The sequence below is a fragment of the Osmerus eperlanus genome, chromosome 3, assembly GCF_963692335.1.
Source record: "Osmerus eperlanus chromosome 3, fOsmEpe2.1, whole genome shotgun sequence".
Taxonomy (NCBI): domain Eukaryota; kingdom Metazoa; phylum Chordata; class Actinopteri; order Osmeriformes; family Osmeridae; genus Osmerus; species Osmerus eperlanus.
This window is the reverse complement of record NC_085020.1, coordinates 4,960,001-4,975,493: the sequence shown is the minus strand read 5'-3', so window position 1 is coordinate 4,975,493 and position 15,493 is coordinate 4,960,001. Positions and strand designations below refer to the sequence as shown.

At 42.5% G+C, this 15,493-nt stretch overlaps 1 protein-coding gene across 1 annotated transcript; it reads right to left on the bottom strand.

The window, feature by feature from the left end:
* Positions 1-12,935: 12,935 nt before the first annotated feature.
* Positions 12,936-14,697, bottom strand: tmsb4x (thymosin beta 4 X-linked). The gene is made up of 3 exons (XM_062456705.1): positions 14,538-14,697; positions 13,560-13,672; positions 12,936-13,457 (listed from the first exon to the last, which is right to left on the bottom strand). The coding sequence occupies exons 2-3, from the start codon at positions 13,657-13,659 to the stop codon at positions 13,429-13,431; spliced, it is 129 nt and encodes a 42-aa protein (XP_062312689.1). The 5' UTR covers positions 13,660-13,672; positions 14,538-14,697; the 3' UTR covers positions 12,936-13,428.
* Positions 14,698-15,493: the final 796 nt, after the last annotated feature.

Sequence of the window (15,493 nt, the reverse complement as noted above, 5' to 3'; positions counted from 1 at the left end):
TGCTCCACTGTTTCAACTCTGGCTTTATAATGAAGCTCTCGGGAGATTCACAGCATTCTTTTCCCATGATCCCTCCCTAAAATTACTCCCCCAGAAATACCCTCACTAAGCTCAACACCATGTTAAACCCCAGAAAAGTTGCATTTTAGCTGGACCGTAATTCCTGATTAGCCTGAACACATATGAAATATTTGAGTCATGCACATTTATTTCTCGTTAGATTACCCCCGGTTCTACTAGCCGTTATGAAGAAGAGACCTTCTGTGTTCTTTTCCTTTGACGTGTCATGTGACTTTATATCTAACCCCAGGCCTTGGCCGGGCTATTTCCTCTTCCTCTGAAAAAACTCACGTCGGCACAAGCTGTGTCCTGCTGTTAAGGTGTTTAAGGTGTGTCTCTCCTATTGTATTCTCAAATCAGGAACAGGTTTTGCAAATTTTTCAGAACTTTTCGTTTTCAGTGCTGAAGTAGGACATGGTAATATTATACGGATATACAGTTTTACCTTTCAATCAAAATATTCATACCAGAAGTGGTCACAGTGTTGCACATTCCAAATAGTATACATAGTTTGCGGTATGACATCACATCATTTTACCAGAGATATGGTCACTGCAAGCACAGAACTATGTGCTGTGTGCAGAACTATGTAGTATATATATATATAAAATATATATATATATATATTATATTATATAATAATATAATAAATATATATATTTAGTAAATGAGTATAGCTGGGCCTGAAAGACAGGAGACTGTAATTATTAATGAGCAGAAAAATAAATAAAGTTACTGTAACACTGTCAAGTCAAAGCTTATTTAGACTCTTCTTACTTTGTAATACAACAGATTGTGCTTTTCTGTTTTACTGTTCACTTGTTACTATTGTGTTCTAAACCTTTCTTTACACTGTACGATATCAAACAGGAGAACATTCCTGATGGTTATGTTACTCTTTTACTATGGTATTTGTCCAGTCTGTCTCATTTTGCAATTTCCTGTTTCTGGTCATATTGTTGCAAAATGACTCAAGCATTACAGAATGGGCCAACAGGTCATAGCTTGTAACTGTGTCACACACAGTAACTGTAACTGTGCTTGTAACTGTGTCAAGCAGTTACAACTGCTTGTAGGTGGATAAGATTGCACAAATAGATTATTTCAAGTATAAGTTAGAACTCACGTCAAACAGTCATGGCATCTTTTTTTCAACAGATTAGAACATGGTTAAAGAAGATTCTTGCTTCATAGAGATATTTAAAAGCTCTAAAGTTTGGAGAGGGCTGCTAAATAGTTGTTACAACCATAACTACTACTATACCGGTGCATTTCTATATTCGTGCAGAAAGGAAGCAAGCTACAAAGGGGACAGTAAAAAGTCACAAAGAGCGGAAGAGGGAAGTTACAGTTCTAAACCCTCAACCGACCTTGTTTCAATAGCCTGCACATACTTTCCATATACTTAAGCATGCAAGTTTGTGTGTAAACACGCATGTATATGCACACATTCTTTTTTTAATCACATGTCTCATAAGCTGATACTAAGATGCCTCCGCATATTACATCGGTGCGTAATTTGTATATAAAGTGTTTAGATGGTGCTCATTTGTGTGTACGTGTAATTTGTGTAAAATTATGCAATTTCCCTTGGGGGATGAATAAAGGACCGAACTATCGTTGTCTTTTTAGCTGTTACCTGATTTCACAACAGACTTTTCAAAGTGTTAGAGCTGTACACAAATTCAAAGATGTTCCGATTTTTATAGATAAGCCCCATGGAACAGACACAAACACACCTATCATCTGCACAATGCGATTTGATTAAACTCCCCTATTGGTATCCCTGTGTGGACAAGACTGAACATCCAGGCAAATTGTTTCTGGCCGGGATGCTGGGAGCAGTGACAGATAAGCACATTCCTCAGACGGTTTTCATCAAGCCGTCTGAATCCACCTCAAGGTTTAATGCGTGTCCCTCAGTAACGTCAAGATGGAATCTTTGAATGCCTGTTCCGAGAAGATAAACATCTCATCACTATTGGGGCTTTTCTGCCTTATGAGCATAGATTTTATATTTGTTTTCTTTCATTACTTCGCAGAGATTGCTGCAAGCAGAGAGAGTGCAAGGCATTATGGAGACTTGTAACTGACCTCTTGTTTCAAGTGAAAACCCGGAATGCTAAGTGCACTGTGAGTAACATGTGATTTGCATGTTATCCTGCGAATGAGGGGAGGTGACAGAATGCGTTTGTTTCCTCTTCAGAGAAGCGGCAGCAGTGCAGACACATAGCAAGAGTCAGACTCTTTGTGTGTCTTAACCACTTCCTCTCAAAATTCTCTGGAGGTGCTCCAACCATCAAGTCAACACCTAACAAGCTTCCTCTGATCCGAGTTTGGGACTATGGAGCAACTGCATAGTTCAGGAAATATAGTCCAAACTAGAATGAATACTTTCCTAATAAGCCAAACTGTCATTCTTGTAGCCACTCAGCTAAGCAATCGTCATTGTGTTCAGATAGGGTAATGAAACAGCTGACTACTGCATTGTCTTAGCGTCTGTCTGTAGGAAAACAAGTGGCCAGCAGAGGTCGGAAGGAGAGGATGTGATGACACTCACTGAAGGTCTTGGAGGGTTTGGTAAGAGCACTTCCTGTCTTGTTCTGGTGTAATGTTAAAATGTACAAGTCCTGGGTTTGTTAGGCACCAGAGCACCAAAACAAGTAGCTGCAATATGTCTGAAAAAAGCTTGAGCTTTCCCCAAATAAGCCACACAAACAAAGTGCATGTATAACCGCAACCAATTTTTACGTGTTTTGTCATTCCCGCAAGTCATGTTGAACCCGGCTCTGAAAGGGCCTGTATCACAGGGCCGCATGTTTCCTCCAGGGTGCTCAGGGAGGCAGAGCAGGCTGCGGAAGTCTGATTGCTCCCCAGGTCCACTGCTCGATGTTACGTTCCCTCTCAGCCTCAGTCTGAACCACGAGGGATTCAGCGAGGACGTAGCCTTGTCTCACACAGGAAACCGTCTCTTTCATTTCACTACAGCAGTTTGACATCGCAGAAGACATGAGAATTTCACTTTCTGATATTACAGTGCCTATGCCGAAAGGATAATCACATGAACATGACCACAAACAAAGTGCACTGCATTTGGCTGTTTCATTGGAACTAATTATGTACAGATTGGGGTTAGTCACACAAAAGCATCTCTCCTTGGCTCAGAATACAGTTGGTTCAATGTAGCATGCACAGTACAGTCTGTCTTTGTCTGTTTGCTAACATACTCAGAGGCATGTTCAACCTCCCGATACTGGATATTGGCAATGACATGATTTCAGGATCTTTTCTTTGTTATCATACAGAAATTAATGAGTGCTTGACCTCAGTCCGTCCTGCCACACACAGCTCATACACAGCAGACGTCTTAAGAGTGTCATTGTCCGTTTTCTGTTGTCCTCGTGCTCTGGGCTCTCATGTGTAACAGAGGGCCTGCTTGTGCTGGCCTGTCAGAGGAGGTTTGTGTGTGTTCAGGAATCTGTGCGTTTTTGTATTTGTCAGTGTGCATGTTTAGCCATGTAGAGGGGGCGGAGCCATGGTGGAAGTCTGAACATATCTGCATGTGCAGGCATGTATGAGTGTGTGTGTGTGTGTGTAAGAGAGAGAATAATGGTCTGTGCATGAGAGTGTGTGCGTGTGTTTGAGTGTGTGTTGGGTGTGTGTGAGCGAGGGTGTGTGTGTGTGTGCCCAAGTGCATGCGTGCGTGTGCGTGAGTGAGTGTGTCTGTGTGTACGCTATGTGGGCCCGTGCCAGTCTCACAGTTGGTGTGCTACTCATCTCTGCAGGGTGATTCTCCTCCACAGAAAAGGTTGCATGCACACGTCACTTTGAATCGGCTGCATGTCGCTTGTTGCACCCGTGGAAATGTCTGCCAGCTAGTCTGATTACCACGAGCAATACAATAGATGTTTGTAAAAACATTCCTAAGGACACTAGTATGACCTTCCACTGACCACACAGTTGTCTAACCACAATGTTGCTAACATTGTACTGTAGGTGAAATTCCACATAAGATTTGAACAGTGTTAAATGTACAGGAATCCAAGGATTCACGGGATTACAAGATCCACAGACTAAAGATTAGCCCACTTCCAACTGTAAGCACCTCTGTCTAAGGTAACAGTGCTAATGCAGTACCCATGTCGCAGTTGGACTGAAAACTGTTGACCTAGAGTGTGATTGATGTATGTACTGTGGGTTATTACAAACTATCTGCCTTAGCCAAAGACTCACATAACTATTCTAATATATTCCTGTTACAAGCATTCTTGCTTACACAGGCTTTATAGGTGCTCTTGTTTGCACCATTAACTAGACGAATGTGCTGTAAACAGTATACAAAACTGCTGTCTGGATAAAATAAGACCCTTGATGTTTAAGAGTCGACGAGGAAGCAGTGAGAGAAGCTATTTCAGGAGAGAGACGGATAGTGAGAACCACATGAAATTTTAACTGTACAAGCTGAGCTCTAAGATACTTCTAAAATTCTAGCCCTCTGATTTTAATGCATCTCATTGGGGGGCACAGGACCCATATTAGTCAGTAACCATTCAGCAACAGGCCACCTTTGTGTTTGGCAGAAAGAGAGAGAGACAAATTCCTCTGACAAAAAAGCCTCAACTCCTAATATGGGCATATGCTCACTACTCACGGAGATAGCTATGTGATCACATCACTGTCTGTGACCTACATGAAACCATAATTTGGAAAGATTCACACTTCAACCCTGGATTGTTTTGGAAGTACTTGCATCTGAATGATGACATCATATGTATGGATTGAAGATGATGCCTTTTCTCGTCCTATTAAATATTAGGTTATATGTACAATGATGCCTGTTCTATAGGTTTTTACTCATGTTCCTTCTAGAATGTTATAAAAGTTGCACGGTAGTTAAACAACTTAGGGCCTGTTTGTTTGGATTTGGTTACTGTGTGTCTTTTCTGCCCATGCTGTATGTTTGGGGAAAAGACTGTGGGAGTAACTTCCTGTGAGAGGAAGTTTCTGGCCTATAAGAGTTTGCTATTCTTTATTTCACCCTGTGTGCTTCAGGGGATTACCCAATAGTTCTGGCCTTTATGTCACAGGCCTGCTATTATCTGAATAAAAGGAACGTAAGTGTAGGTTCTCAAATTCTATCGTACAATTTAAAATGACTGTTTACAACTTACCTTGGTTGTGCAACACCTGTCTATGAAGCTATACTTTCATGACCAAACATTTGAAATACATTTTATGTCTGTACTTGGTGAAATGCATTTTCTATTTTAATGGTCAGAGGCCTGCTTCAGTACTTTCAAAAAATACTTATCTGCCTTTCTCGCAAATGAAGTGTTGCAACTTTCAAATCATTTACTTTGTCATGCATGACAACTGTTATGGGGTGTTGCCCCATTGGCCAACTGACACCCTTAAGCTTTTGTGGCAACCAATCACACAATGACAGCAGAGCTTTTCCCCACCATGGATATGATAATGAAGACAGAGATGAATAGTCCTTCCCTTGGTGCCTGCTGAATTGAGAGCAGGAGTAAAGGCCAAACATCCTCTGGATCCACAAACGGTGCATATTCTCACCCCCAACATCTGCCTCCCTTTGTGCTGTGGTCGCTTCATGATCACAAATGAGCCGATGAAGACTTTGCAATAAATCAATGAGCCATTGTGATTCTGTATGGTGTTCTGCTCAAAATAAAAACACCAACATTATAATGACTTAAGCTCATCTTAAACGTATTCTGTCTGTCATGCCTACGAGTCAACTAAAACAATGGCCAGGACCAGGAGATGGCTCTGCCCCCAGTGTGTCGTACCATTGACACACCCATGAAGGGCTGATATCACCATGTTAAACAGTGCTTTTACTGCTAGCTGGGGTGAGTCATCATGGACTCTAGAATAAGGTTATTGTAGAATACAGAGATAACCTTTCCTGCTTTGTGCTGAGTGCTCTTGCGCAACCTGCCATCCACTTCACCTGGTAGAGTTGAAAGCTTTCACTAAAGGAATTTCAGTGATTTAAAAATTGCCTAGTCAACATCTCTGTGTATTGGAATGAGACAGAAATAGTCTGGGTAGTATTACACAACCCGTCATTAGAATCCAAACAATTACAGTTGTTTTGACATCAGTACAATGATCAATGGCGACTGTTGGTTCACATGTGAAACACAAGCCATGAAAGCATGCCTTATCCGATATCATGTGGGGATGATTAAGTTCCATCAATGCAATGGGCGAGCATTTCTAAGAGGATGTATATTTTTCTGTCAAATCTGTTTGATTTAATTCAAAATAAGAAGTTACCCCATGGATGAGAGGGATTCATCTATACAGGACACGACTGATCATTCTTTGACTGGCACATATTCCTGTTCTGCGAAGGGGACAAACCAGTTATATTATAATTACTTTCTGTCACGTGGAGACAATACTTTCCTTGGGACAAAGAAAGATGTTATCCATTGAGACTCACTGACCTCTGACCTCTGGGTGTGGCAGGGAAAGGTTCCCTGAGTCGAACTGAAGCCTGGAGGAACAAGGTAACTGGTCCAGTCAGAGTGATCAAGGGTGAGAGAGTTCCTCAGGTTTTACAGTACCAACCTGCTTTGGACTCGTCACAGTTCACTTTCCACATCTTTGTAGTGTTTTAGAAATACTAGCGGTAACAGTAGTTGAGGTTCCTCAATTAATAATGTTTTACACATCATCTTCACATCATTAAAACCACCACCAATGTGGGTGTTTGAAAACTAACTTTTTCTAAAAAGAATTATCAGCCAGTATAAATATCAATAATAATAGCAACACCAATACTATCACTACTACTACTATGACAATAATGAAACATTACTGTTTCTGCTAATAATATGACATCCTAACAATAGGATCATTCGACCCACAATTATGTTGAAAAGTTAAATGACAGAAAGTACAGAAGTACAGATGTACCTTCAGCTTCTGATTTTTTACATCTATCTGGATAGATGGAAAACGTCTTAATTATTCATCCCTTGTCACTTTCTTTCCAAGGGAAGCATCTCTCAGTGTCCCTAAAAGACCCTGTCTCCCCAGTGTGAGCCATGCTGGGGCTCTGCAGGAGGTGGAGATGAGGCCCCACCAGAAACGCCATGAATTAGTGATGGTGCCAGGGTAGCAGGCATCTGTCGGCCTTAGCTGACAACCACAGCCTCACGAAGGTACTCATGCCTTTGATTTGATTAATCAGTAGGGAAATGTCATCCATTACATCATGACAATGTTACTACAGTAAATACAGGACGACTGTAAACTTGCCAGTAGGCTAACTTTGAGCTGCACTGGATTGTTTTTGTCTCTTTTAGATGACTAATGTGGATCTTATCCACTTGTGGTTGGCAGAGTCCAAAATAACTCTTGGGAAAACATGTTGTCCCAACTTGCCCCATCTTGTTTTTTCCCATGAAATTGTTGAGATTAAAACCCTTACTCTAATCTTAACAAACCCTCTTTTCCCATGGAAGAGGTTTCCCCGCTTATTGTGACTACAAACTACAGCTCTGACCAACACTATGTTTGGCAACACATTTCAATACATAACTTCACCAGGTTTTTATTACACAGCCGTTTTAATCATTGATCTATGTATTTACATTTTTCCAACTTGACAGTCTTTACACACTCTTCTCTATTTCTTCAGTTAAGTATAATAAAACTTTTTTTTCAAAAGAAGTATTTTCTGAAACGATAGAACATGTTTATTTTTAAAGCCCCAAAGCCAGTGTTTTTGAGTTCTTAGAAAACTACAATCCCTATTATGAAAGGTGCAGGAGTGTCTTGATCTTGTCTCAAGTCTGCAAGCTAGGACAGGTAAATATTCACTTTTACCCAGACATTCCCTCGGGAGGGAGTTTCGTGTACTGACCTGACTGGCACGGCACATTGTGAAGCAGCCAAGCTGAACTTTTCTCTGGCTGGTTAGGGGAGGGATTTTCTTCCATTCCACTCATCCTCCAGCTAGAGACAGTGTTAGCCAAATTGAGCATTATCTGTCTCCTTTCTAGGTTGAATATGATGGAATGAATAAAACTAGGCTGGGCGAATGTCACAACTGCCTTTAGAAATACCACATTTGTGTAAAAATGTATGTGTCCTAATAGTCTTGCTTTCTTTGAAAAAAATTGTTTTTTATTCTTCATAAAATTGTCAAATCATAACTTTTACTTCTGTATTGTGTTTGTTTAAATCAATGTTAATTGGACACTACGTCAGAGTATGTGTACGACAAACATAAACAACAGACCAGTGGCACCAAGACTAAATTCCCTAAGCATGCTTGTATTTATCAGTATTCAGTACTGTCAGTGGAAGGCTTGCTAAAGGGAGAACAGGAGACAGCTGATTGTCTGCTGATAGACAGGCTACAGGAGTCATAAACAGGAAACAGAATGTAAATGGGCCACAGAGCATAGTGCCTTTATTGTACATGGTGCCACAGATCAGAAGACAAGGATCATGCCAGGAATGCCTCCTGTCTAATATAACCAAATATATTTCAAACACGTTGGTGAACTGAAATGTATTTCTACGTGCATCTTTGGCACTAACAAATTCACTGGCAAAGCCCTATTGATTGGAGAATTCTGAACGGCACCAGTCTCTTTAATGTGTCCATGTACTATGCGACGGCACCTGTCTGCTACCATGGAAACAGAGAGAGAAAGTGCAGGCCATTCAACTCGGAGTCTAAGCAAGAGGAGAAAGAACATACCGACACAAAGATATAACAGCTGCTATTCTGATAAATGGTGTGACTTCCTCTTGCCTTATTTACCTGTAATTGGTTATATTTGACCCTTACAGTATTTTGTCTTTAAAAATGGTTACTGTCGTTCGAAACATGGTCTTGCGTGCAAGACAGACAATACATTTGCCTATCTTCCTTGCTATAACATATTATGGTTAGGCTAAAATTACACCAGCTAAACAAAAACAGCTTTTTACTGCAATTAGATATTGGTTTAATACGCAGTTAACGTCAAGTCTATTTACAGTAGCGTGCAAAACAGCATCAATGCCCTTTATTCAATTGACACTTTAGTCCTGTTCAGGCGTCAAAGGCAGTTGTGTTCCTTGTAGAGAGCCCCGGCTCCAGCACTAGCACCAGCCCTGGCTCTACCTCAACCCTAGACCTAGCCCGTCACAACACTGGCAGATGGCCTTCTGGCTCTGGGGCCAAGTCCATTACAATCACTTCTCAGTGTGCCTGCCCTCTGTTTGCAACCGTCTCTGATTCACTGTGCACCATGATGGCATTACCCCCCCAGAACCCAGTGAAAACCACAACAGTGCCACGGACTAGACGCATAAATCAATTGGACAAATTATGGATAAGCATTTTGAGTCAATCAAAACTCTCACAAAAAGGACATTGTCTAACGAAAAAAATTAAAATAAGACATAGATATTGTGGATAATACCAGTATAAACTGTGATTTATTAGCGTTTGGTTGGTTTATTCTTTGATACACAACATCAGGGCTTTGGTTGAGAGTGTTACTGTGGCTTTACAGTGGTAGCTGTTGTAAGAAGGGAACAGAGGGGTGGCAGCGTCCCTGGCATGGTAGCGCCTAGCGCCCTGCAGTGTGGGGCATGGCCTGGAGAGCCCCCTCTGCCCCGCACATTGTAGTGGACACTAAGGGGCTGTTGTGTGCCTGGACCCCACATGGGTCCGGAAGGGGAGGAGGGGGTGGGGGTACTTGTATCGCAGATGTTTAACCGTTTTACAGTTCAGATAAAGAATAAGGTCTGAATGTATTCTGTATTTATACTCTATCTCCATGTCCTTCGCACTCTCTCTCTCTCTCTTTCTCTCTCTCTCTCTCTGGTAATGGTAAATGCAATATTACAAATGTGAGATATAAGCTTAAAAATAGGCTAGAGAACAGCTTTGACTGAGCCTGGGAATCAAAATGATACAACTTCTACCCTTCCCCCAGCACAGGCCATTGTTGGTTTATCAGCGCAGCTGTTACGTTCTGTAGACTCACTATACAGGTCTGGAAGTCAGTTACATAATCTGAAAACACACATACCCCACACACACATCCACAGGGTGAAAAGATGCAGCTGCAGGCATTGCACAGAGGGCGAAGGAAACAAAGTATTCAAGGCAATCAGACACCCAGGCCCTCGATTCTCCTGACAGCCACTAAAGCAACGCTATTCAACACTCACACCTTCAGCTGGCGTGCATCCAGGGGTCTGTCTAAGCTTTCTCACCCAAGTCTGTGCGTGCCACTGTGTGTCTGACATGGGGGCACTTGTCATGAGGTTGAGCTTAATGAGGAAGACACACTTCCTCAAACTCCATGGTGAATTGACATTTAAAACAACAAGAGTCAAGCTCCTACACAGCACAGACATGCTACTTAACATCATAATAATCTTCCAGACAAATGTATTGACACAACGTGTCTACAACATGGATTATCTGTGTGTTTCCTGTAGCCTACCGTATACACTGAGTCAGAGTACACTCGTTACACAAATATCGAATTGGTAGTCGAGTCGAGTATCGTTGAGTCGTTGATTGAGTGAAGATGATTTACTGTATTACTCGGATATGTTATGATAAATTTGTTTTATCTCGACAGAAAAGAGAAAGAAAGAATTAGGAGCTGACTGCTCAAGGCACTGCACCTGCCTGTGCTGTCCCTCTGTGTCTCACCTTCTGTACTGTACATCAGAGCACATGATCTGGAGGCGTCTTGGCACAGCCTGTCCTTTTCAATTAGGTTCAGGAAGAACAAGTGTGTACCTGTCACCTTGTATTACCGAGCAGATCATAAGGGGAGCCTGGCAGACACAGTAAACCAACTAGGAGACTGCAGTGTGTGTGTGTCTAAACCCTTCTTAGTGGAGAGTGTAAAGCTACATATGACCTGGTGCATTAAATCAACAGAGTGGCAACCATATGGCTGAAATGGAATCCGGCACCCGCTATCAGCACCTACTATCTCTCTCCGTGTCTGACAGAAATGCTTGTGTCAACAGTTATCTTTCTGTAACCACACTAAGACCTAGGAATATGTGGACAGTGCCTCAGTTTCACATCTGTTTTGGCCATCAAACAAAGCTTGCTAATATTTTGACATTGTCGGCCTTCTTCAGAGCATGACTGTTGTAGCAGTGTCATGTGATTTTTGTATATGTGTTTGAGTATATGTTTTGGGTTTAGCACCACAGTAACAGCTTTGTTCTGGGAAGTCGCATCCAACTCCATCTAAAAATGTATCTCAGTAACAGTTTAAACACACACTAAAAGTGTAGAGTCACTCCTCCACAGTGAACCCACCTCCCTTCCATGGAAGGGTTGGAGGTAGTACTGACTGAGAAAAGGGTGTTTATTCAAGTCTACATCAGCCCACTGGCTGAATCAACAGCAGCCACAGCTGAGGGCTGAGAAGGGAGGGACCAGGGGAGGGCTGCTCCTCTGGGCTGTCAGAACAATTACGAGGAAACAAGCTCCGACGCAGTGTTGGTATGTACAAGGCTAGACAGGCCTCTACATGGCCTGGCAAGGCTTTAACTAGGGCAAGAAGGGTTGGACTATTCTGAAGTTGGAGGGGAAGGGTCAAGAGGCTAGGATGGCCTGAAAGCAGGCTTGGCTCTGTCATGCTGTGCCAGTCTGCATGATGTCTAGTGAGGCTGCAGGCAGGGAGAAACTGCAGGATTTCTTTTGAGTTTTTCAGAAAACAGACACTTAGTACAGTCTGAGTCATGATTGAGTTGCATAATTTGATAACAGAATACAAGCTTGATGTAGACAGGCAGTGTTTATGTTGGAGGATGCAATATCACCTCAGCCATATTGTCTAGGTCAGGGGTTCCCAATCCTGGTCCTCAGGCCTCCCTGCCCTGCTCCAACACACCTGATTCAAATGAATGGTCGTTATCCAAGCCTGATAACGACCATTCATTTGAATCAGGTGTGTTGGGCAGCAGGGAAACATCTAAAACATGCAGGGCAGGGAGGCCCAAGGACCAGGATTGGGAACCCCTGGGTGAATGTGTTGAAATGGTCTGAATGGATCCATTAAGATACATAGCAAATATGGCTACATCCTGTAATCTTCTCAATAGTACCTGGAAAATCTGCCAGTTCACTTCAGCAGAATGGCAACAGCCTACAAAGCATGATCTGGCATCTGTGTTGATCTGATCTGTATGAGGTCATGATGTTCATTAGAATGAGGAAGCCAGAAACTCTGGGAGGCTGTTCAGGTCTCTAGCCAAGAGGATTCATTTGTCATTAAGACTAACCAGCTTATCAGGAATCCACATATCCAGACATGTACCCATAAGCCTAGTTGAATATGGGATAAGATATAAATGTCCTGTAAACCCAACCCTCAACTGCTCTGGCATAATAGGTGCAACAGCAGTCCCCATCCAGATTAACAGCCTAAATTCTTCAGACAAAAACAAACATGGCAGAGGAATCAGCGAGTTGCAAAACATGGCCTAAATACAGTACGTCCACTGATCAGGTACTCCTGGCTTTTGCCTTCTCCAGACCCAATTGCAAAGGTGGCATTGTTTTGTTGGGGCAAGCCGTTAAGCTGCTGCACTGAGGATTGCCATGGGTACTTTTTCTAGGTCAGTTGGCAGGCACGCTCTGTGCCAGAGCCGGCTGAAGACTGAGGCGAGGTCTGGTCATCCACTTAGAGGGGCAGAGTGCTCAATGCCTGCGAGTGCCAGTTAATGACTTTAATGCAGTCTATACAAGAGATGCTCAGTTGAGGGTTGCCCATTTGTCAAGTTCTACACGATTTTGAGATGGCAAGCTTTGCTGACTGCTGGTGTCAGTGAAGAGGTGCTGCAGAAACATGCAATGAGATTCACTTTTTATTTGCATATCAAAACAAACTTGTGCATTCCAATAATTGAACTTATACAAAACAATTTAAACAGAAACCCCCAACAGTTTGATTTGAAAGCATTTCACAGGTCACCAGAAGCCATACTATTCTAGATGACAGAAGTGTAGGTCCCTGGGTGGTTGAAGCACACCATTGCTCTACCCCTCACAGAGCACACATGCAGTGTGAGACAGATTTCTTCATGGGGGACAGGTGACCAAGGGCCAAAGTGACAAAAGGACAAGCAAAGATCTCATCAGGCTGCCAGTCACAAGTTCTCTCATTCTTGTAAAAAAGGGGATCAAGGGAAGCTGGTCAGGGTCTGTACGCAGGGCGTGGCTTGTACCGTCTACTTTTGCCCAATTACAATGCAACATGGTTTTCGGTTACACAGATATACAGGTAAGGGGTGAAAAAAAGGCAATGCTTGTGGAATGTACAGTGCATAGAGAAAACCGCTTCCCCATTATGACGCCGCCTTCTCCTGTTCAATCGCTGCAAGACAAAATAACATTCGGTCAGTCTTTTAAAAAAGGACCAAGTATTCAGAGCAAAAGCCTCACGTTTGGCTTTCTAAACAATGTAGGATTATCTTACTTTCTTTGGAGGGCAGGGGGTTTTTCTCTTGCGTGTCAGTCTTCTTCAGCTTGGTTTTGTCGAAGTTGGTGACTTCTGCCAAATCGGGCTTGTCAGACATGTTTGCAGGTGGTCTACACAGGAAAGAAAGAAAAAAAAGTCACATGTCGAGACCAACCAATTCAAATTAACTTGGCAAGTTAACACGAAGACAATGCAGTCCACATGCAACCCAATTCAAATTTGCAAACCAGTTTAAAGCAAAACAGGGGCTAATCGATTCCCTGTTCATTAGATATGGGCTTGGCACAATCGCCAGTCATGGAAAGACGTTCAAAAGCACTGATCGATGCCTGTGTTCTAATAGCGTCAAACTAAAGTGGTTGAAAGTTATGTAGATGCAAAATGAGCAAATTAGTGCACGTGCTATTGGTCAGAGAAGAGCATTGTGCCATGACGACTATTGCCGACTCGTAGACCACCCCCCCCCACCCCACCCCCCCGTCCAAATCGACAGCAAACTAAGGAACCACCGCCCTGCTTGGCAGCATCTCAATAAACAGGTTGGGAGGGAGAGGGGGAGGGGGGGGGGGGGGTGTAGTCTACGAGTCGGAAATAGTATACACCTTTACCTCGAGATGTCTACGTTGCAAAAAACTACACTTGCTACGTTTATCAAAAATATTGTAACGTCAGAAACCTCAGACACAAGTCTCGATTCAACAAAGACAGGCTGGTCTGCGTCTGCATACCACATTTAGTAACCATACAGCTATAGTTCCCTTGCACAACGGATAAACAATACTTTCTTACTACTATTTTCTATAATTAAATCTCGCTTCACTGGTCTCTGAAGTATACCGTCAAGAGGTTTGCACATGGCGTAGACTGCAGCGCAACACCAAATGTTTGCAGTTGATGTCTCAATGATATAAATATAAAGCATAAATGACTGACCACAAATCAATTGCTGGAATATGACAAGCCAAGAAAACTCACCGGAGTTGGATTGTTAGAAGGTAGGTCTACGTGTGAATTCCTGTCAATGGAGAGCTCAAATGTACACTCGTTGAGCAAACCAAGGATTTTATACCCCCCAATATGCAAATACATGACGTCAAATCATACACGTTCATTGGGTAGCTTTCACAGGATTAAGCGATATCTTGCATCAAGAGGAAACTATAAATAATAGAAACATATGTTGATTAATCATTATTACATTTAAAAAGTATGATTTAAAGTCATCCATATGCCAAGTGAGTCAGACCATGTGCCCTATTATCGTGTTCGAAGATATTCTCCGTTTCTCAGTCTAGTAAAATGAAGTCCCTTTTGGCTATGATGTTACGTCAACGACGACACCATGCGGATAAGAAACGTATCAACACAAAGTAGGTATTGTGTCCTGAAGTGAGTGGATGAAAGGTACAATGTCGAAGGTAGTCTACTTTAATTCGATGAGTCACAAAATGTCCTAATATTAGCCCTAGCCCAACCCCCAATCCCAACCCTGACCCTGTTTTTAGCGTTGGGATTTAGGTCCCGGGTTAGAGTTCTAGACTGCCGTGAACTTTACCGTTGGTCTGGCCCTGCTACCAGACCTCCACATTTCTAGCCTAGGCCGGGAATTTCTTTCTTTCATAAAATATTCTTTTGACCTTTCAAAAATATTTTGAACCAACCTTACCTCAACCTTATGACAGCTATAAAAAATATGTGAGCTCTTGTGCCACGACACAGCCCCACTGTAAATTATTACTATTGGCCGACATTCGTCAGCACCTGAGATGAACACTCCAACTTCCACATCTAGCACTACCACTATCAGTTACCCTAACTGAAAGCTAGCTAGGACATTGTAGGGGGCGTGCATTTCAGAGCAGGGCTGTGTTGGGCCTTGCCATGAATTGCACCCCCTGCTAACTTTGACTAGGAACGTGCAAGATGCTTGA